The 24,651-nt window shown below is 30.5% G+C and overlaps 2 protein-coding genes across 3 annotated transcripts; both read right to left on the reverse strand.

Annotated features, from left to right (window-relative positions):
• Positions 1-7,478: 7,478 nt before the first annotated feature.
• LOC116021075 (toll/interleukin-1 receptor-like protein) lies at positions 7,479-9,968 on the reverse strand. 2 transcript variants are annotated; one of them, XM_031261685.1, is made up of 2 exons: positions 9,388-9,968; positions 7,479-7,856 (listed from the first exon to the last, which is right to left on the reverse strand). In XM_031261685.1, the coding sequence occupies exons 1-2, from the start codon at positions 9,873-9,875 to the stop codon at positions 7,631-7,633; spliced, it is 714 nt and encodes a 237-aa protein (XP_031117545.1). In that variant the 5' UTR covers positions 9,876-9,968; the 3' UTR covers positions 7,479-7,630. The 2 variants fall into 2 exon arrangements, with proteins under 2 accessions (XP_031117545.1, XP_031117544.1); XM_031261684.1 differs by lacking the exon at positions 7,479-7,856 and adding an exon at positions 7,964-8,791.
• Positions 9,969-22,947: 12,979 nt separating this feature from the next.
• Positions 22,948-24,003, reverse strand: LOC116020366 (TMV resistance protein N-like). The gene has a single exon (XM_031260844.1). The coding sequence runs from the start codon at positions 24,001-24,003 to the stop codon at positions 22,948-22,950; it is 1,056 nt and encodes a 351-aa protein (XP_031116704.1).
• Positions 24,004-24,651: the final 648 nt, after the last annotated feature.

Raw genomic sequence — 24,651 nt, forward strand, 5'->3', positions numbered from 1 at the left:
TTAATATTTATTTATATAATAAAATTAAAGATAAAATTATTTTTAAAAATCTAATATTGAACATGTACATTTATTTGATTATAAGATTAGTGCAAAAGTATCACTCAATTAATTGAATAATATATGACTTGTTTGTTTACAATTATATTAAAAGATCAATATTTAATACTCTGTATAACTTAAGTAATTATATTATTACAAAAATAAATATAGAAAAATGAGAAATAATTTAACTTTAATTATTACAGTATAAAAATAAATTGAACGACCAATATTTAGCTTAATTACCATAATAATTATTAGGCAATTATTATTAGTCAATTACACTAAATTAATTATTTTTCGTTAACATGAATATCAATTCGAATATACAAAAAATATTATTATTATATATTAAATATGTTCGACATTTTGCAGTGTTCATGTAACTTATGTATTTATGTATTTTATACATATAGATTAGAATATATTTTTCCTAATTTTTAAATGTCATCTCAAAATATATTCTAATCTATACGTATAAAATATATGAAAATATATCATAATATTATAATATAATGGAGGTTACAAAATAATAATATGGATGTTACAAAATAATATTATAATATTATAATTATAATATAGCAATATAAAATAATATATTTTACACATAGAGATTAGAATATATTTTTTCTAATTTTTAAACGATAATTAATAGGTATGAATTGTAGATAATGCAATATCTTAAACATAACAAAATATGATCTGATTTGATTAAGAATAATATATATGTTTACGAATATATAGTATAAATTATGAATATATCACCAATCACAATTAATATTAACAATATTACCATATTACCATATTACGATAAATATATATCGATAATTAATCAATTATAGGTGAATTAAATTGGGGTATGAAATATTGAAATTGGTATGTTCTTAGCAATTGACTGATTTTATGAATAAATATATATGGATAATTAATAAAATAATAAATGCATAAAATAAATGATTTTATTAATGGGTGGGAAAATTTGGGAGGAGGATATTATTTTTATATACACACTTTTAACTCTATATTTATTAGTATAATTTGTGTATATACTTTAGGAAAATATTCATAATTAAAAAGATGATATAATTTAAAAAGTAAATTATTAATTGGATTGCCTAATATAATTTCCTTACTAATTGATTACCATGCTACTATAATTCATATATTTTAAGTCTTTTTATTACTAAACTAAATACATATCCTTAATAATTAAGATAATCCTTAGTCACATTCGTAGTACTAAAAGTATTGCTTTAATTTTTTATGAATAAGAAATAATATTATCAAACCAAAATAATTAAAAAATAATGTGTCTATTGTACAAAAATTTTTATAATTGACTTAATAATTAAGTATTAGTTTTTATTGCCTAATACATATTGACAATTATTAACATTATTTACGATATTTATCGTGTCCCTTGTAATATGAAAATTATTAGGTAGAATTTTTATAATTAAGATATTACACATAAATTATATTTTCTTTAATAATTAATACAATTATCTAATGTAAATATACATTTATTAATAAGTATTTGTAGTAATTGTTATTAGGTATTAATAAAAATGATAAAAAAGTTAAGAAGAAGAAGAAAATGAGGAGGAAAGCATATATATATATATATATATAGAAATGTATTCAGGTGGAACTAATATATTATAGAGAATTATGAGGATAATTTTGGTTCATTGAATCTTAATAATGAATGGTTTAGATTGATGGTAATTAATAGATTAGCCATTGGTTTTTTTTACCGCGTGGGTATAGATTATTAGGGGCTGGGGGTATATGTGTAACTTTAGGTATATTTGTATTTTTGGTGTGTTTTGAAGCCCGACTATTACTCTTCCCTTCCGTAATCGCCGGCTTCACATCCCCACTGTCTCTCTATCCTTTTTCAGTTAAACCCTTGGAGCTTTAGGTTTCATCTGTTTTCTTCCCTTGGAGCTTGTACTTACCATTCATGGCAGACCGCGGCATCCCCTGCAAAGTAAACATACTGGAGGCATGCTAGACGCTCCGAAACCAGATCAGTCACTTTTTTTTTCCTTTGTTCTTCCTCTTTTTTTCATCTGTTTTCTTCACTTGGAGCTCGTCCTTACCGTTCATGGCAGACCGCGACATCCCCCTTGTGAAGTAAACGTACCGGGGGCACGTCCGAGGCTCCGAGACCAGGCCAGTCGCGTTTTTTCCTTTGTTCTTTCTATTTTTTTTTTTTTGTGTTTTTGTTTAATGTTTAGATTTTTTTCCTTATGTTAACTGTGTTGTTTGCTATTGTGAAACTTTGGTTGTGGTTACATGTTGGTTCTTGATATCTGCTTCGCCGAATTGTTCAATTTTAGTCTATAATTTTGTTAGAGTTTACCGTTTTCGCAGTCAATGTGTTCGTTGCTAAACTGTTACTACAGCAATGTACTTCTTCATCTTCTTTGCAACATCTCTTTTTAGGTCTTCAACATTGAATTAAACCTTGAAAACTTAAACATTGGAAACATTGAAATACTTCAAAAAAACAATCTTAAAAAAGAAAAGCAGTGTTTGAAGCTAAAAATGAGAGGTGTCTGTTTACATTTGGCTGTGATACGATCCCACATCGGCTCCACAAGAGATTGTGGAGTGGTACTTAAGTTGGGGCCAAACCTCCACTCATGAGCTAGCTTTTGTGGTGGAGTTAGGGTCTTGGCTTGAGTACCGTATCAAGCTGATATCACCTTTATGTACCCCGTTGTTATTCATTGTGTGCCCTAGTATATTTTTGTGTGTGTCCATTTTATGTCTTGTTACATGTAGTTAATATGAGTCAATTTTTTCTTTCTTTGTTGATTAGGGGGTTAGGTGTTCTGTTTTCGTAGCTTATTCCGCTAAGAATTAATAAAAAATCTAGGGTATGATAATGAATAGATTCATATATAAATTTTAACCATTTATGAAAAATAAAAGATTATTTTCTGTTCTCTTTTTTAGACAAATTTTTTTTTATCAATGTAAAGTTTTGTTTCATTTATTTCAGAAGGTGTTGCAAATTGGGATTGCGGTTTAACGAAGGGCGACAGTTCGTAGCTTAATCGGTTAAGGTTACGTTATATCAAGGAGATTTTCACCGTTGACATTAATGGACACTGTACCAGTAATGTGGCTCGTGCGTTGCGGTTTCTTTCCGGCAACTAGTTTAATCGTTGTTGTTATTTAGTTCTTCAGTTATGGTGTCGTTGTTGGATTTTTCAATTATTAATGTCTGGCCACACTGTTCTTCCTTATCTAACTACTTTATTCTTAGTGTAACAGTTTTATTCATAGACCATTAATATGTTTTAGGAATTTTTGGATCATATTCCCGTACGGTTTGATACAGTTGTGTGTTTATACGGTTTGTTTGTGTGCCCATATGGTTTGTTTGTGTGCCCAACTCTATATTGTGCGTGTCTTTTACATAGGCCATGTTCTCTAATTTTTTTAATTGTGGCAGTCCAAAACTAAAAATTCTCGCAAATGCATAAATATACCAACATTAATTCAGCTTATTACCATTACAATTGTGTCCTACGAAAGGTTGGATCATATCACTATACGAGTTGTTGCAGTTATGTGCCCATACGTATTGGTTGTGTGCCCAATATCGTCAGCTGTGAGCATTTTATCGTACGCCATGTACTTTAATTTTACTTAAAATTAATCTGACATTTTACCATTGATTCAGTTATTACCATTGTTAATATGTGTTAGCATATCCTAAGACACACTCTCCTATACTTTAATCATTGGGCACACGTTTTAATTAAATGTGGCACACATTATATCAGTAAATTGCACACAACATTCTTAATCTGCATTACATGTTCCAAACATTCATAGTTTCGGGAATTAATGTATATTTATTTATGACTAACGTATTATTTTTCCATGTACATACGAAATATTATTAATTTTTTAATCCTTCTTATAAAAAATGATATTAATTCTTGCCATTAGAAACAAAAAAAAAAAAAACATATAATTAAGCATTTTTTCATACACGTTATAGTCTATTATCATATATGTATGGACCACTAACAGTACACCCGTGTTCGTATGCATGAAATTATATATAATCTAACCTTTTAAATTTTTACAGTAGTCATTGTCTATTTATATAATAATAAACGCCAGGCACACACCTTGAAAATTCTAGGCACACAACCTAAAACGCATAGGCTCACAACGGTCTACATAAACTGTTCTAAACCATCACCACTATTCATTCTATCAATGCATATGTTTTAACATCCACCATTGTTTTTCTCCTACCTCATTCGCAAACTTATTCATTTATCAAACATATATTGAGGATTGAAGTTCCGTAAACGTAGTTTGTTTTCGTCTCTATGTTTTCTTCGAACATCATTTGCCCATCTTCATCCATTGCACTATGTTCTTCTTCATCTTCAATGCCTCCATTTTTAAAGATTCTTGCCGTCCCAAACAGTCTGCTTAATGATGTCTATCTACCTTATTTATTCATGATGTACAACTCCTTGTTTGTTAACTATAATCATACCTTAATTACGGAGTACATTTTATAGCATTTGACTTATTTGCCCTTAATATCCAAAAGTAACGTGACTTCATTGTCTACTCCTAATTAATCTCAACCTTTTAATATAATACTATGGATGGTTATGATGACTCCTCATAGTCCTCTATTTATTAGTGTCCTCATGTGAATAAGCCTATGTATATATATATATATGTATATATATATATATAGAAATGGTGAGAATTATAAATTTGTTAATTTTTCAAAAGGAATGTATAATTAATTACTTAACATTTTTAATTAGTAATTCTAAATGAAATTTGTAATCCTACGTATAAATTATAATTTGTTCCGATTATTATTATTAATATTATTAATATTATTATTATTATTATTATAAAGATAAACATGTATAACTTTCATAGTAACACGTGCTTCATGCCTTTTTTCACCCATCTGGAGACCTTTTTTTACATTTTTTTTCGTTCTTTTAATATAAAATAATATATTTTATACATATAGATTAGAATATATTTTTCCTAATTTTTAAATGTCATTTCAAAATATATTCTAATCTATACGTATAAAATATATGAAAATATATTACAATATTATAATATAATGGAGGTTTCAAAATAATAGTATGGATGTTACAAAATAATATTATAATATTATAATTATAATTATAATATAGTAATTATAATATAGTAATATAAAATAATATATTTTTTACATATAGTATATATTATAATACATGCATGATTTGATTTGATTAAGAATAATATATATGTTTACGAATATATAGTATAGATTATGAATATATCACCAATCACCAATTAATATTAACAATATTACCATATTACCATAAATATATATGGATAATTAATCAATTATAGGTGAATGAAATTGGGGTATGAAATTGGTATGTTCTTAAGAATTGATTGATTTTATGAATAAATATATATGGATAATTAATAAAATAATAAATGAATAAAATAAATGATTTTACTAAAATGCCACTAAGTTTGGGCGGGAAAATTTGGGAGGAGGATATTGTTTTTATATATAGTATAGATTTTTTTTTTTTTTGAAAATATATAGTATAGATAATGTACTTTAAGTACTCAAATAATATAATTTCCCTAAATATAAGGTATATTTTAAATATATACATACTAAAAGTATATTATTTGTGTAATGAATGTATATTATTTAATATATATATATATATGTGTGCATGCCAAGCCTGTAGGCCAGAAAGCCTAGCTTAGTACAAAAATAATGTATTTTTTATTTTTGGTCCACACAGCTGTGTGGACCATGGTCCATGCAATAATGATTGCATCCGGCAAATTATACTGTGCACCACGGTGCACATAGCAATGTGCACCACGTACCTAAACGACGTCGTTTTGAGCATTGTAAACTAATCGTCCGTTTTTTTTTTGGAAATCACGTTTCTCGTTTCGGTCGGTTTCTGTATTTATGTTAATATTATGTGTATTCCAGGCAATCATTCTGTGTATTCTAGGCAACCGTTCTGTGTATTATAGGCAACCGTTATGTGTATTAATGTTAGTAACACATGTCGTGATGTATTTGTGCATTCGAATGTTTAGGAGGATGAGTTCTGTGTATTTTGTGTAAATATTATGTGTATTCATGTTATTAACACAAGTTGTGATGTTTTTGTGCATTCAAATGTTAGGAGGATGAGTTCTGTGTATTTTGCGTCAGTATTCTGTGTATTATGGGCAAACATTCTGTGTATTCTAGGCAAACGTTCTGTGTATTCTAAATAATGATTATGTGTATTATAGATAATGAATTCTCTGGAGTCATTCGCGTCCACTAACATCTGTGTATTTTGTGTCAATATTCTGTGTATTCTGGGCAAACATTCTGTGTATTCTAGGCAAACGTTCTGTGTATTATAGATAATGATTATGTGTATTATAGATAATGAATTCCCTGAGTCATACGCGTCCGCGTCTACCAACACCGAAACGACGTCGTTTTACGTACGTGGTGCACATTGCTATGTGCACCGTGGTGCAGGGTATAACGATTGATTCTCATCCAATCATTATTGCATGGACCATGGTCCACACAGTGGTCCACATAGCTGTGTGGACCATAAATAAAAAGTATATTTTTAATATATTAAAAGTACATTATTTTTGTACATAAAGTATATTATTTTAGAGTACATTATTTAAGTACAGAAGGTACATTATTTTATATATACTATCAAATAATCTACCTTCAGCATAAAAATAATGTACTTTTAGTATAATAAAAATGTACTTTATATTTTTGGTCCACACAGCTGTTCCATGCAATAATTTGCCATTCCCCTCCTTATAAACCATTCACCTAATTGGATTTATTTGGTTTTAATTTGTAAATACAATTGATTTATTAGTAAATAATAAATATTAAAATATGGATGAAATCTCATTAAATAAACAAATTAGATAAATTTTGATGAGGCTCCGATGTAAAATTCTTTTGGTATAAAATTTGGTGTAATAAATGGATTAGAGATGAAAAAAAAATTTGATGTAAGAATATACTAGGGATATTATTTTTGGTGTAAAATTTAGTGTTTTGAATTGGAGATAATCTTATTTGCACCAAAAGTTTAAGATAAGTCATTTGTATCTCTAAAATACACTCTTATTTTAAAAGTGAGTCATATGGTCAGTCAGTCAGATCATCATATCATCATTTCACTAATAATTTCTCTTCATCACTATAATTCTAATTCACTCTCAAAATATAATATAATATAATACTAAATTAACATTTAACTTTATTTTAAAAAATAATGGACTCCACAAGGTTGATAATGTCAAATTTGTCATCCTTGCAATACACATGTATTAAAAAGAAAAAAAATTCTCAAAAGATAGTTGAGTGGGATGAAGTATGATTCTTAGCTTGTATGAAAAGACCACTAGTTTGATTATTGCAAATACCATTTTAATTGAACACACCATTACATAGTATCTACGAGTTTTCCTCATCATCCTAGTGTTGTTGCTAAGCCCAAACATGATGCTACTCTAGCTACCAGTTGTAGTTGAGGTTGATCAAATTGCAGGAAACGCCTTGTGGATGGAAAGAAGCACAGTTGTCCATCACTGTTCCTGTGCATTTCAAATAAAAGAAGTGTATGCAAAGGATGGAATCTACTGCGTTTGCCAGGCTCTCTTGGGGATTCCATTCGAACAATTTCTCTACCCATATCATGTTTTTCGTTAATAAGCATCCATCTGACAAAGTTTCAATTCCACTTCCAGGAAAAAAAAATTACAAGATTTCAATATCTTAACAATATTGTTTTCGTCATCTCAATAAAAAAAAAAACAAAAAAAAAAACAAGCAATATCAAGAAAGATGTACAGAATATCATCGTCTAGTGCATCATAACTTATTTTTAAGAATTTATTGAACTTCAACAAGAGGTATTTTTTTTAATTTCTCAGCATCGTCCCTCCATTCTTGCACTGATTTTCCCTGCAAATGAGATCCTGTGACTTCAAGGGCTAATGGAAGCCCTTTAGTATAACTTGCTATCATTTTGGATAGTTCACTATACTCCTCTAATGGTACAGGGACACCAAAAGCATGCCAACTCAAGAGTTGTAAAGATTCGTCAAAGCTTAACATGTTGACCTCGTACTTTTCGTGTGCTTTAAGGTTACTCAACAAATGAACATCTCTAGTTGTTATGATAATTATGCTGCCTGAACCAAACCAATCTCGTTGTCATGCTAATGAGTTTAGTTGATTTCTGTGGTCTATGTCATCAAGAACAATAAGAACCTTTTTTGATGGCAGTATTCTTTTAATTAAAGGTATTCCTTTATCAGCATGGTCTATTTCATGTATTTTTCTCTTGAGCAAACAAGTTTCTCTTGTAAACGAGCTAAATCATCATGTCGTTCCCCAGAAACTTCCGATCTAATGTTTGCAATAAAACAACTACTTTCAAACCTTAGAAAATTCCTGTTGTATATAGCTTTAGCAAGGGTTGTTTTCCCAACACCACCCATGCCAAAAATTCCAATCATCTTCACACCATCATTTATTTGACTTTGCAATAAATTCTCTATATCTTTTACACGAGAATCAATTCCGACCGGATACTTTGCAACATTCATGGATGTATGGTTCAATTCCCTTAGTACAAATTCAGTAATTCTTTTGATGAACCCTGACTCATACCTGATTACATTTAAATTTATTAAATAAATATCAATCACTCAATCTAAAATCGAAAAGTTAAGGAAAAAAAAACAAGATTAAGAAACCAAATTGAAAACATGAGGTAGATTCTTCCTGGTTTAACCATCTACAAGACTACAAATATGAATTCATGAGGTATATATAGATAGATGCTAGCTAGAAGGCAAAAGTCATGTTTGGTAACATAGTTAGTTGTTTGACTTGGTTAAACAATCAATACGATGAGTGTTTAATTAATTAGCTTTTTGTGATAGCTTATTTTTTTCAAAATACTTCATTTTTTTGAGAAAGTTATTTTGCATATAATCAGTTATCAGTTATCAGCTAATTTACCAAACACTTTTCTACAATAAGTTAATGTTATCGACTAATCAAACCTACCAACTCAATCAGCTAACAATTATTTACCAAACCGTCCAAATTTTAATTAGCAAAAGTACTATATATATATATTTATATATAATAGTATTGCCTATATAATTAACATTGCAGATTGTGACAAATATATATAACATACTATATATCACATAAAAAATTAAATTAAATTAAATTCAATTAAAACAATCTAAAATTACCCGTCTTTCGTGATTTCTAAATCCCATTCAGACAAATCAGCAACGGTAGTTAGTGCAGCTTTCCACCCATTAACTGTTTCTTCTCCAAATTGCTCTATATGTTGATTCAGTGCGATACCAAATTCGCCTGTCTGTTTGCGAACCTCTGAAGGAGTAACATGATAGAATATGGGAAGAATCTTTTGTCCCAATTTCTGTTTACACTCCACCATTTTCACCAGTTCGTCAAGGCACCCTCTGGATTGGGCATAATTTTTGGAGAATACAACAATGGATATCTCAGACCCCTCAATAATGGCCTGCTTCAACTCATCAGAAATTTCGTTGCCTTTCCGGATCTCTTCTTCATCTCGAAAGGTTGCAACCCCAGCTTCCCATAAGCTTGTGTAGAGATGATCGCTGAATGATCTCCGCGTCTCGCCCATAAAGCTCAAGAAGACAGCATACTTCGAATGAGAACGCGATGATGATGATGAAGAAGAAGCCATAGTAGCTTGAATTGAAATTGAGATCACAACACTATCGTTGCTTCTGTTAGTTTTTAATTTGCTTATGCTAGCAGCCTTGCCTAGCTAGATACTTTCAACTTTCAATAGATTAAAAGAGCTTGGAAAATGCCTATAGTACTATAGTAGACGACTAAAAGGCTAAAAGTAAAGATTCGTTGAGCGTACTAAAAGTCTTTTTTTTTTTTGAACAAAAGTGTACTAAAAGACTAAAAAGTAAAGATTTGTGAATCTTAATAATTTCCCACTAGTTGTACCTAGATAATAATTTCACCGTTCTTATACAATGGACCATGATCCACACATCGCTATGTAAATCATGATCGTCGAATGAATCTGTAGTATAATTAAAATAATATTATAGTGTTACTACAATAAAATTAGTGTATGTGAAAAATGAAACTAAAAACCAGAGCATATTATTGTCAAATGAAACTGTAGTATAATTAAAATTATACTTTAGTATGTCCTTGGTGTGTGAGATTTTTTCCCTCCTGATTGTATTTCGTCTTTTTTCAGTGATTTAATATAAGTTGGTTCGTTTGATTTTCAAAAAAAAAAAAAAGTATACTTTAGTATTGATATAATTAAACTAGTGTGCATGTAAAATTGAATTAAAATCCATAGCTATACGATAACATATATTGTCAAATGACGTGAAGTGCAATTAAAATAATACTTTAACATTACTATAATTAAACTAGTCTGTGTAAAAAGTGAAATAAAAAAAATAGAGCTCAAGCAATACGGTATATTATCAAATGAATCTATAGTAAAATTAAAATGATACTTTAGTATTGTTATAATGAAATTAGGGTGGACTCTACAAGGTTGATGATTTCAAATTCTGTCATCCTTGCAATACACATGGATTAAAAAAAAAAAAAAAAAGTCCCAAAATATAGTTGAGTGGAATGAAGGAGCATGATTCTTGTACGAGATGATCACTAGTTTGATTATTATAAACACCAATATTGTTGAACTCGTCCTACAAAATTCAATACACCATTAAATAGTATCTGCGAGTTTTTTTCGTCGCCCTAAAATTGATGGTCGTTGCTAAGCCCAAACATGATGCTACTCTACCGGTTGTAGTTGAGGTAAAGAGGTTGATGAAATTGCAGGGAAGGCCTTGTAGATGGAAAGAAGCGCAGTTGTCCATCACTTTTCCTGTGCATTTCAAATACAAAAAGTGTATGCAAGGACAGAATTCTGCAAACACTTCCACTACTTCCCCCCACCATTACTGCCATCCACCTCAAAATCAACTCTTCCATACTTTTTTGTAAAAAACTCTTCCATACTTCTTCTCCACACTACATTCATCCAAGTCTCCAACCCAAGCTGAGGCACCACTGGTTTCTATTTTTCTAGTCAAAGTTCTTAAAATGCTATGTGTACACTACCATATATTTGATTGACTTGGTCTTCTTAATAATTTCTCACTACACCAATAATTCTACGTAATTGGACCATCCGTATAAGGCCTTCACCAATAGTTAGAATTTTGATGTAGTTTTTGAGGAGATTTTGTAAGTGTGATTAGGAAAGAGAAAATGAGGTAAAAGAAAAAAAAAATAATAAATAAATGAAATACAAAACAAAAGCTAAGCAAAAAAAATTATTACGCGCCTAGCCGGGCGAGGGAGTTGCGCCTCACGCATGTGAGGCGCAATTTCCATTAATGCTGGTGGGGTTCACAATATCTGCAAAGTCTCCATACTTGCGTGAGGAAAATTTTCCTTCTCTTTCATCTTAATCCCTCTTCCACCTCATCCTCTTCTCCTTAAATTTTGTGTAAAATCCCCTTAATGGGGATAGCCTTAAAAGTATAAAACGTTCTGATATTTTCCATCAATCATGATACAGGATCATTCACGTGACATGTTATAACTTTTGTCTTTTTCCTAGATCCCACCTGCATCACTATTCTCTAACATCAACCATATTAAGTGTTCATGATTTATCCTTAAGCAAAAATGTCTTTATATCCTCATCCCAGCTAATAGATATAAATATCACAATAATTTAATTTTAAAAATGATTATCGTTCGTGTTGTTTATTGATGAATGTCTTAAACCAATGCACATTTTAGAACCTTTTGCTTGTTACTCATTATATTATGGAGTCATTTTGGTTTATTGCTTGTGTTAGATGATTTGATATAGAAATAATGTTTTGAAGCATTCTATGAAGTATTTGATCAAGTTTTTGGTGTCGCCTTAACACGAGAGCATTGTTGAAAGATCAAAGTAATGATGTTGAGAGCATTGAATATTTTGGGATGGATCATGGCGTGACCTGCAGCCGAGGAGAGCACCAAAGTGACTACCGAAGTGATCGAAGACCTAGTTGTACCTAGACAATAATTTAACCATTTTGTTATATACTGGACCATGGTCTACATATCGCTATGTAGATAATGATCGTCGAATGAATATATAAAATTAGTGTATGTGAAAAATGAAACTAAAAAATAGAGAACATTATTATTGTCAAATGAAACTGTAGTATAATTAAAATGATATTTTAGTATTGCTATAATGAAATTAGTGTGCGTGAAAAATATTACTATAATGAAACTAGTGTGCGTGAAAATATTGCTATATATATATAACAACAACGACAACAATAATAATTAGGGCTGTCAATTGTACCCGTACACGACGGGGAATCCGATTCCCCGACCCTACAGGGACGGAGATGGGGACAAAAATAGGGGATCGGGGATGGGGCAATTTTGAATTCCCCTCCAGGGACGGGGAGTAGTCTCCCCGCCCCGCCCCTGAAATATAATTGTAAAATATTGAATACTACTTTAAGGGAGCACAAAGAACCAGTATCGCATCCACTAAGGCTCAGACCCACTCCCATTCTATATGAGAGTGCAACTGGGTGCCACTTGACCATAAGATCTTTGTCATGTGTTATATATTTAAATGTCCTTTATTGTTTAATTTTTAATTTTTTTTTAACTTATAAACGGGGTGAGAATTCCCTATCTCGAATAATTCCCGTGGGGATGGGGGTGGGGACGGGGACGGGGAATGGGAAAGAAAGTAGGGGGCGGGAATGGGGGTATGTCCCTCGCCCCCACCCCGCCCCGTTGACATCCCTAATAATAATAAATGGCATTTCTCAATTTTTCACTTTCAAAATTATGATCTACAATAAATGGTGGACCATGATGGATGATATAGGGGGTGTTTGGCAAACGGCTAATAGCTGGTTGGTTTAGTTAGTAGTTGATGGCTGATTGCGTTAACTGGTTGTATTAGCTGGTTATAAAAAACTGTTTGGTAAATTAGTTGTTTACTAGTAAGTAGCCGATTGAATGTAAAATGATATTTAATGGTATGACTGTATGAGTGTATTGTATTATTTCAACCTTTAAATATAACAAGAAGATAAAATCTTATTAATAAATAATTATAAAATTTGGATATTATCTATATTTTTTAAGGACATAAGTTAATTATTTTTGTTTATTTAACTCTTATTAAATTATATTCTAAAACAATTTTTATTACGTATTTATTTTCTACTATTATTATTATTATTAAAAATGACAAACTCATCACCTGTTTATTATTATAATTATTATTATTATTATTATTATTATTATTATTATTATTATATTATTATTATTATTATTATTATTATAAAATAACAAACACCACCCATTTAAAAGTAAATCTCATTGATTTCAAAAGATAAAATAGTCAATATACGCATCGATCCCAACCAGCTGATACAAAAAGCTACATTCATTAGCTTTTCAATTTTCAACTTATTGGCCCAATCAGCCAAGACTAATAAGCCATTTGCCAAACATTTCAAAATAGCTTATTGATTGATCGAACAGCTAAACTTGATTAAATAAGCTAAAATTTGACTTATAAGTCAATAACCAAACACCCCATAATAGATACATAATTTATTAATTGAATTATGTTTGGAATTTTACACCATGAAAAATTCATGTATTATTTTCCCTAACCATATTAAGTGCTCATGTTTTGGTACTTTGATTCATGCCTCATTAAATTTTACACTTGAAACCTCGCCATCAACATACAAAATAGGGTCACACTTGTGTGAGACCGTCTCACGGATCCTTATTCGTGAGACGGGTCGGGTCGGGTCTGCACCATGTAAATGTCATACTTATATGTACAAATCTCACACTTATATGCTCAAATATAACACTAATCAAAAATACAATTTTTGTTACTTATAAGAGAAAAAGTAATACATTTTTCATAATAAGTAATGTTGACAAGTACTTATCACTTATAAGGGCAAATATAATACTTTTGAGGAAAAATGTAATACTTTTAAATCGAAATGTAAAAGTATTGTATTTCCCTTAAAAGTATTACATTACTCTAATAAGTAACAAAAATTTTATTCCTGATTAGTATTACATTTGAGCATATAAGTATGACATTTATGCATATAAGTGTTACATTTGCATCTTGACCCGACCCGTCTCATAGTGAGACAGTCTCACACAAGTTTTTGCCTACAAAAGGAATAATAGTTAATTGCTATTGTATACACTGTATTTTCAAATTTATACCTTAGATAATTGATAAAATATATTATTGACTAATAAAATTGTGATACATAAACTTCTTCAATTCATTAATCCGAACCTGAATACTTTAACTTATCCCTAAACACTTTGCCTTTTCGGATGTTTGGATTAAACATGATTATTTACAAATGGTGTCTACTCTTCTTTTTTTTTTTTTTCACTTTTATTATGATTCTCAAATACAAGCAATAATTTGTTTTTTTTTTAATACAAGCAATAATTTGTTAAAAAAGAAAAATAAATGAAATGCAAAAACTTGTGTGAGACCGTCTCACCATGAGACGGGTCGAGTCAATATGCAAATATAACACTTATATGCACAAATTTCATACTTATATGCTCAAATGTAATACTAATCAGGAATAAAATTTTTGTTACTTATAAGGGTAAATGTAATACTTTTAAGCAAAAATACAATACATTTACATTTCGATTTAAAAGTATTACATTTTTCCTCAATAGTATTATATTTGCCCTTATAAGTAAGGGACACTTGTCAACATTACTTATTATGAAAAATGTATTATTTTTTCTCTTATAAGTAACAAAAATTGTATTCTTGAATAGTGTTATATTTGAGCATATAAGTATGACATTTGCACATATAAGTATGACATTTGCATGATGCTTAGACCCGACCCGACCCGTCTCACGAATAAGGATCTATTTTAAGAGTAAAAATGTCTATTTAACAGAAAATATGATAAATTGTCACTTTTAAAATAATTGAACGAACTATTATGGGTATTGAATAATTTAGAGAAAAAAAAAGTATTATATGCATATAATTCCAAGAAGAAAAAAATATCAATTTCCCTTCCATCTATCTCATTAGTTTAAAACTAAATTTCTAATAAATAATAATAATAAAATATATAACTGGAATTGTTACCAACGGACAAAATTCACTATTCTCAGCATTTTGCCAGTTTACGGTGGGGCTGGTGTTAAGTTGTCAAGTGTACTAAAAGCCTAAAAGTAAAGATTTGTGAATCTTTCTCCATTGACTTGGTCTTTCTTAATAATTTCCCTCTACATTGTACGACTCTTTGAGATTTTTTACGAGATATCTGTGTAATATAATAATGTCTAATGAGAAGTGTTGTAAATAAATAAATGTAAGGTCACACTTGTGTGAGATCGTCTCACGGATCTTTATTCGTGAGACAGGTCGGGTCGGGTCTAAGCATCATGCAAATGTCATACTTATATGTGCAAATGTCATACTTATATGCTCAAATATAACACTATTCAAGAATACAATTTTTGTTACTTATAAGAGAAAAAGTAATACATTTTTCATAATAAGTAATATTGACAAGTATCCCTTACTTATAAGGGCAAATATAATACTTTTGAGGAAAAATATAATACTTTTAAATCGAAATGTAAAAGTATTGTATTTTCTCTTAAAAGTACTACATTTACCCTTATAAGTAACAAAAATTGTATTCCTAATTAGTATTACATTTGAGTATATAAGTATGACATTTGTGCATATAAGTGTTACATTTGCATCTTGATCCGACCCGACCCAACCCGTCTCATGGTGAGACGGTCTCACACAAGTTTTTGCCATAAATGTAAGCATTACTAGAGAATTTTTATTATGTTTATATCTCTTCATCATTTGTAGACTTATAAATTTATGAGATTTTGTATATTATGTATATATTGAGTTGAAGGATGAATAATAAAGATTAGTGGTTCTCTTTTTTATCACTTGTCTACTCTTCTAATATATATCTACATACAATTATATTGCTTGTAGGTATTCCCTGAACAAGAACAATACAACGATTAATGCGAGGAAACACTTCAATTTATAACAGTTGAAAGTTTGAAATGATTAGGTTGTCACTCGTAGAGTCGAGTTCAGCATTTTGGCATTGGTCTATGGCACTGATTGTTACGCAAATACAAGGAAATAAAGTTGTGTATTTATTACTAGCTAACAATAACTTTTGACTTAGTGGTAAACACTTGATCCTATAATTAATATTAGAGGTCAATAGTGAAACAAGACACATAGTGCCCTGGGCTAGATCTTTCAGCACAAGAATCAATTAATTTGCTTGTTTCTTTAATATTTTTATTTATTAATTTTACGTACACATAATAGTAAATATAGTTTTTTTTTTTTTGAAGGTATAGTAAATATAGTTAAACTTCTACAAGTTTGAGATTTTGAAAAAAAAAAAAATGCAGCGTGAATTTTTACCCCATACCATGCATATTTTATTTATTTATTATTTTATTAATACTAACATTAATATAAAAATAAAAACCTAAAGTATACATCTTTCTAAAGTTAAAATTTTTATTACTAAAAATTCTGTAAATTTTCGAATTAAAGTGTTTGTTACTAATCGTCAGTCGTCACCTCCAACAGAAACCTCTACGATGTGGGGTTACGTTGGTACGCGAAACTACTAAAGCTAAAGGTGTAGACATTTTAAAGTCAAGGTAGGACCGTAGGAAAGTTGCTCTCAAAGATTGCCAAATTCCAAAGAAATTTCTTAGTTAATAATAACCTCAACATTAAAATTGTTAAGTATTTGTAGGGTAAGATCATAAACTGTTGAGCATTGGCTTATAAGATCGAGTTTAATATCTTCTATCGAAAACTTAAGTACAAGAATTTAAAGTTGTATTTTTTGCTTTTGACTATAGTTTTTGCTATAGTAGCAAACATAAATTTTAAATTTTAGTTTAGAAATATAAGATGAATATAAAATGTATTTTAGAAAAACTTAATTACAATATGAAATTTAGTGAAATTTCTTAATAATTTAACTAAAACTTTTTAAATTTTGACTTAACTTCAATCTAATAAGTTAATGTAAATCTTTTCACAATTAAAAATTTTCAACACCAACTCAATTAATCAAATGCAATAATGAGAAAGTATTCGGAGCATCCAACCCCTACGTCTGAGGGGCATTCCATGTAATGAATGTCTGATTCTTCATTGGTCTCAAGGAAGCGTTATACCGAATCACATTGAAGAACATGAAGGACTCGAGTGTATTGCTAAGATTTAGCTAATCTTGAAGAGCTCCTCCTTTGAAGAACCGGCTCCTGATCTCTTGATCATTAGAATTGAGCCCCCCTCCCCCCCTCAATTGCAGCAGACTTGCGTCAATTCCATGAGAATATTCAGCCCATGATCAACAACAAGTGTTAATTTTTTTTAATTTTTTTTTTGGTAAATTTACAGGGTTTTTCTCTCCATCCGTTTAACGGTCCGGAGTCCACCCATGTTCGCTCCGGGAGGCACGGGAGCTGGCCCAGGGGGAATCGTCGCTTGTGGGAATTGAACTCGGGTTCTCCCGAAATTCCTCCCCACAAAGTGTTAATGATTGACTTGATGTAGAAATTTTATCAGCTCAAAAAGAATTATCAAGTCATCCATTTAGCTTCTAAAATCTCTCTCAAACTATATTTGATTTTCTCTGTAAATTCTTGATTTAACCTCATAGAGTGAGAAGGTGATGCTTAAATAGTCGATCACCGTAAATATCTCAGTTGAATAATTGTCCTAAACTTCTACTCAAACAATCTTTTAAATGGTTTAATCTTCAACCTTTATGTCTGACATATGAACTAAATATATAATAAAAAAATTTATCCGTGCAAACATGAGAAATTTACTACTTTAAGCTAAAAAGAAAACACGAACTTTTTTTTTAGTCCAAAATCCAAAATCCAAAATCCAAAATCTTAACGGTTTGAGCCTCCAACCATCCAAACTAATCCAATCCGTCCATTGCACTTCCCTAATTGGGATGGCGTGAGTGTCTTTCAACCATTCAACTTAAAAGTTAATCGCCATTAAAGAGTTATTTAAAAAGGGACAGGAAAGAAAGAGGGCCATAATGGATTGGTTCAACATAATAATTAAAGCTAAAAAGAAAACATATCATGAACTGTTTTTAGTCCTAAAGATCATACTCCGGTTCTTACGCTTTAGTTTCCGGCAAATTATGCTGTGGACTCGGGTCTATGTTAACAAATTTATAATTCTATATTCACAAATTTAGAACTCTATGCTCACAATTTTAGAACTCTATATTCACAATTTTAGATCTCAATATACAAAATTACATTACTTAATATTCACAATTTTTGAACCTTATATTCACAATTTTGTTATATAGATTCAAAATTATGTTATAATGTTGAACATAGAGTTTTGATACTGTTAAACATAAAGTTATGAAATTATGAACATAAAGTTATAAAATTGTGAACATCAAGTTATAAAACTGTGAATGTAAAGCTATGAAATTGTGAACATGAAGTTATGAAACTGTGAACATTAAATTATAAAATTGTGAATTTAGAGTTATGAAATTATGAACACGGAATTATAAAATTGTGAACATGGATGACTCCACTTGCCATGAGATAACAACTCTCAATTTCCTCTATTTGAATGGCTACCATTCTTTGATGAACTCTTTTTCGGTGAATATTATATTATTACCCCATCAAAAGCATTTGAAGTTTGAAGCAGGACAACATTAGGCGAGTTGATCGGGCAAAGTAATTTAATTACTACAATGTTTTAGGTTTCACTCTTTAAGAAGGTTAGGGGTTCGAGGGAACCTCAATCGGGGTCTAGTTTATATTTTTTTAATTCAATCTTAATTAAATTTATGTTAAACCCGACAAATGAATTGAATTAAAAACCCCATCGTATAATGATTACCCATAATTGGATATGTTGGATTTGTGAAAAATAAATTAGAAATTATAGGCTAAAGTGTCATCCCGCACCATGAACTATATTGGATTATTCATGCCGCACCTTGAACTTTCATAACGTCCATTTCGATATACAAACCATTAATTTTTTTTCATCTAGCATTTTTTAAAGGTTACCTACAAGTTATAGGTAATCTATGCTGACTTGGACCTTTTCTTTTTGTTTTCTTCTTCTTCTTTTTTTTTTTTTTAACTTTTTTTTATTTTTTCGACTAAACCTTTTCCAGCCCAACAACCGGTACCGGAACCGTAAAATTAAAAAAAAAATCTTATATTTAGGCATTTAACTACTGACAATAGCTATATATATATATATATATATATATATATAAATTATATTTAGCTACTACCAATAGGCAGTAGCCAAAATAATAATAATAAATTTATAATATGGTTTTTATAATAACAAAACATATTATATATAATTATATATACTAAAAAAAATCCGGTTGAATCAGAACCGGAACCATAAAGAACGAAGCGTAGTCACCCCTAGGTAGGTCGTCGGTGGGCTCGCCGCACGCTGCCGCGAGGGAAGGGAGGAGCAGTGGATTGTGGAGGGACAGTGGTGATTTGGTCTAGTGAGCACTGGTCCGGCTGAAGGCACGGGGGAGGGGCAGCGTGAGGCGTTGATTTTTGGGGTTTACTTAAAAATTTTGAGTTGACTTAAAAAGAAGATCCACATAAGCTAATTACCTGTACCATGTCATCATAGTAACATGGTAACCTGTGAAAAATGCTAGATGAAAAAAAATTAATGATTTGTGTATCGAAATGGACGTTATGAAAGTTCAAGGTGCGGCATGAATAATCCAATATAGTTCACGGTGCGAAATGCCACTTTAGCCGAAATTATAATATTTGAAACTAGATACCAATTACAACTACAAGTCTACAAGCAGTGAAGCACACAAGCATAAATGAGAAATTTAGATGCAACTTACATTCTTACAAGTTACAATTACAAGTCCCCAACTTATAAATTACAAAATGCAATTTACATATATTAAATTGTTATTATTGTGCAATTTATTTTGATAATATGATTTTATGAGTTCGTATACATATTCTATCATATTAGCATAATCTATAGTTTAGATTATACGGATTATAAATTATTCTTTATAAGTGGACCATCGATTTTAGTCAGTCTTAGTATATATAGATTTTTTTTTTTGTTGAAGAATTTGGATCCGGACTACTATCACCAAATATGAATTTACCGAACTTATCTCGAACGGGGGCAGTTATTTAATATGGGTTATTGATGTTGAGATTTATCTCACATCTAAACAACTTGACGAAACGATCGTTAAAAATTCCATGAGCAATGCAGCCTTGAAAGCTAAAAACCCTATTTTTTTTTCTCGTCACCATCTGAACCATGACCTGAAATATGAATACCTTCTTGAAAAGGACCCCTATGCCTTATAAAATTCTATGAAGGGTATTTTTGACTAGTAAATTCACTGGTCCTTTCTAAGGCACGATTTGACTGTCTTAACTTGAGCTTTCAAAATTTTAAATCAGTGACTAATTCTGAATCAGCTATACACAAAATTGTGTCCCAACTTAAGTTGTGCATGAATGATGTTTCTGCCACGGACTTACACTAGTACAAAATGAGTTAGTGGCGTCTTTACTAAATGACAATACCCTTCTTTACTGGCCTGAAAATGGCCTACTTTACGCATCTTGGATCATTATACCGTGGACCAGGGTCCACAATGCATTGTGCACCCTAGTCCACGATATAAATTACCACGCGTCTTCAGTTAGCCGACGCGCAAAGATGGACAGTAGGCGTCTTGACTAATATCGCAACTAATAAAAACCATCAAATTTACTACTAAATACTCATACACAAATAATAAAAAATTTATTATCTACTGATACATACAACCATATAATATAGTATAAATATTTCAGAAATTCAATCTCAACTTCATCATATATGTTATAATCTACAAATTTAATACTTATATATACACAATATGTACTTGACAAAATCAAATATTCAATACTTACACAACTAATATAATATAATTACTAATTCAAAACTTCACAAATAAATTCTTAACCATAATTAATCCACAATCATAATATAATATAGTTAATTCACAACCATATTATAAAATAAATAATTCTTAAATTCAATTCACAATTTAATACATTAATTTATAAATAAAAAGTATATATTATAAATAAAAAGAAGACATACATGTTTGTCAGCGTCGTCCTTCTTAACTTTCTCGGAGATATCCTTCTGCAATAGCCCATCGCAACTTCAAGTGCTTTTAGGAATCAAAGACACTCCTGAGATTCGTTTATAATTCTGAACCCTAGCTAGTTTAGAACTACTTCCTCTTATTTCCATAGCAAATATTAGTCTAAGATAGCTAAGATCTACACTAGAGAACACATTGCAAGTTTTATTTTGTGGATTTGGAGTGTATTCCACCAACTTTGTTCAACATTTAATAGTAAAGTTCTCATTTCCTCTGCTTCATCTCTTCTTTACATTTATTGCACATTTATGATTTCTTTGCTTGATATTGCTATGTTTACCTTTCAAATGAGTAAATAGTCATTTATTTGGGTTATATTAGGTGTTTATTGCTTTTATTGATGCTAGCTATGTAACTATTGCATAAAAGGGGTTCAACACACACCTAGAGTTCTTGAGTTTGAATTAGATTTAATTTCTATCTTTAATTTCAATAGTTATTGCGCAGTGATTATTGTTTACCTTTGGAAAGTCTTTCATCACAATGAGACTTGGATGGAAGACTTGAGCCTTCCCAATCTCAAACTCAATTTCCCTTCTATGGAAATAGGGGTAGATTGAGGCTTATAAAGCTTTTGTTCGTAAATAATTTGGGTTGATACACCATAGATCGAAATGGGGCAACCCTTGTTCTAATCATTGTGGAAACTTGAATTTTTTTGTGCTTGCCTCAAAAACCTAAGTATATTGTTCTTCCCCCAGAGTAATACACATAATTTAACCAATCTTTCCCATTTGATTTACATCCTAGATTTAATCTTGTTTTCTCTTTAATTCAAAATACAAAAAATATTCTTGTTTTAACTCCAAACCAAACTTGATTTACTTAGATCCTTATGAATTCTAATACCTTGGTGCCTAGAGTTAGGTAACCCCTCTTTATGCGCCATAAACTCCAATCTCAATACACACCAATTTTCTTCTCACCCTACACACTACATCACAGCCTATGAGGTGTTGGTTTAACTTGCTGAAATCCCCTTTTGGATGGAAAGAAATGCACTTCCCCATTTTCGTTTCTGTGTACGTCAAATATACTAAGTATCTCTGTAGGATTGAATTGTGCATACACCTCTAATACTTCTCCAATTATTGTTGGCACCTCAAAGTGAATTCTTTTGAACTCATTAAACCTAAACCTAATATATTCACCTCCCTCTTCAATCCAAGCACAAGTGGTTCTGCTTCTGATAGAGACACGAACTCCATAAGCGCGACTGCAAATTCTAGGGGCAGTGGTTCTTAAGGATTTATGCCCCAAAAGTGTTGGAACAATGTACATTAAAAAAAAAGACATTATATAGAAATATTTTAGACATTATAAAATCTTCAAAGTTTAATGAAACTAATTAAATACTAGTACAACCAAATGGATAAACTAGAATATATATTTGAATTAAGCAGAAAGGAAATGTTTTACCTTCTTTCCCTGAAGAACATCAATGACATCCTTTGGATCCACCAATCTTCTACGTTTACCAAGCTCTTTTGGGGATTCCTTTCGAACAATTTCTCTACCCATATCACGAACTAAATCATGCATTTCAAATTTTTCATCTTTATTTATTGTTAACAAACATCTATCTGCCAAAGTTTTGATTCCACTTCCAGGAAAAAAATCACAAGCTTCCAATATTGTAATTTTGTTTTTGTCATCCCCAATGAAAAAACAAGCAATATCAAGAAAGATGTACTGAGTATCATCATCAAGTGCATCATAACTTATTTTAAGAATTTCTTGAACATCGCCATGAGGTATCTTTTTTAATTTCTCAACATCGTCTCTCCATTCTTGCACTGATTTTCCCTGTAAATGAGAACCTATGACTTCAAGGGCTAATGGAAGCCCTTTAGTATAACTTGCTATCGTTTTGGATAGTTCACTATACTCCTCTAATGGTACAGGGACACCAAAAGCATGCCAACTCAAGAGTTGCAAAGATTCATCAAAGCTTAACATGTTGACCTCGTACTTTTCATGTGCTCTAAGGTTACTCAACAAATGAACATCTCTAGTTGTTATGATAATTATGCTGCCTGAACCAAACCAATCTCGTTGCCCTGCTAATGAGTTTAGTTGATTTCTATGGTCTATGTCATCAAGAACAATAAGGACCTTTTTTGATGGCAGTATTCTTTTAATTAAAGTTATTCCTCTATCAACATTATCTATTTCATGTATTTTTCTCTTGAGCGTTTCGCAAACAAGTTTTTCTTGTAAACGAGCTAATCGTCCCCCAGAAGCTTCAGATCTAACGTTTGCGATAAAACTACTACCTTCAAACCTTAGATAATTCATGTTGTATATAGTCTTAGCAAGGTTTGTTTTCCCAACACCACCCGTGCCAAAAATTCCAATCATCTTCACACCATCATTTGTTTGACATTGCAATAAATTCTCTATATCTTTCACACGAGAATCAATTCCAACCGGATACTTTGCAAGATCCATGTACGTATGATTCAATTCCCTTAGTACACATTCAGTAATTCTTTTGATTAACCTTGACTCATACCTGATTACATTTAAATTTATTAAATAAATATCAACCACTCAATCTTAAATCGAAAAGTTAAGAAAAAAAAAAAAAGATTAAGAAACCAAATTGAACACATGAGGTAGATTCTTTCCTGGTTTAACCATCTACAAATATGAATTCATGAGGTATATATAGATAGATGCTAGCTAGAAGGCAAATTTTAATTAGACTTTATTACCGAAATGGTTCCTCGACTATTGTGAAATTATCAATTTTGTCCTCGACAATTTTTCATGTCCAATTAAATCCCTCAACTTTGAGAAATTTAACCAACTTGGTCCTCCGTTTATTTTATCGTTAAACATCTGTTAAATCGGGACCAAATTGATAATTTTGCTATAGTCAAGGGACCATTTCAGTGAAAAATTAATTACCAATTTGGTCTTTTGACTATAACAAAATTACCAATTTGGTCCTGATTTAACGATGTTTAACGACAAAATAAACGGATGACCAAATTGATTAAATTTTTCAAAGTTGAGGGACTTAATTCGGCACAAAAAATTGTCGAGTATCAAATTGGTAATTTCACAATAGTCGAGGGACCATTTTGATAATAA

Source organism: Ipomoea triloba, chromosome 5 (genome assembly GCF_003576645.1).
Source record: "Ipomoea triloba cultivar NCNSP0323 chromosome 5, ASM357664v1".
Lineage (NCBI taxonomy): Eukaryota > Viridiplantae > Streptophyta > Magnoliopsida > Solanales > Convolvulaceae > Ipomoea > Ipomoea triloba.

What these genes read in the sequence shown, in the direction of transcription:
- LOC116021075 (XM_031261684.1), bottom strand. Translation starts at nt 9,875, where the DNA reads ATGGCTTCTTCTTCATCATCATCATCGCGTTCTCATTCGAAGTATGCT. An exon ending in TTAGAAATCACGAAAGACGG is followed by an intron (nt 8,792 to 9,387) that starts GTAATTTTAGAT and finishes AAATGTAATCAG; the next exon opens with GTATGAGTCAGGGTTCATCA.
- LOC116020366 (XM_031260844.1), bottom strand. Translation starts at nt 24,003, where the DNA reads ATGGATCTTGCAAAGTATCCGGTTGGAATTGATTCTCGTGTGAAAGAT.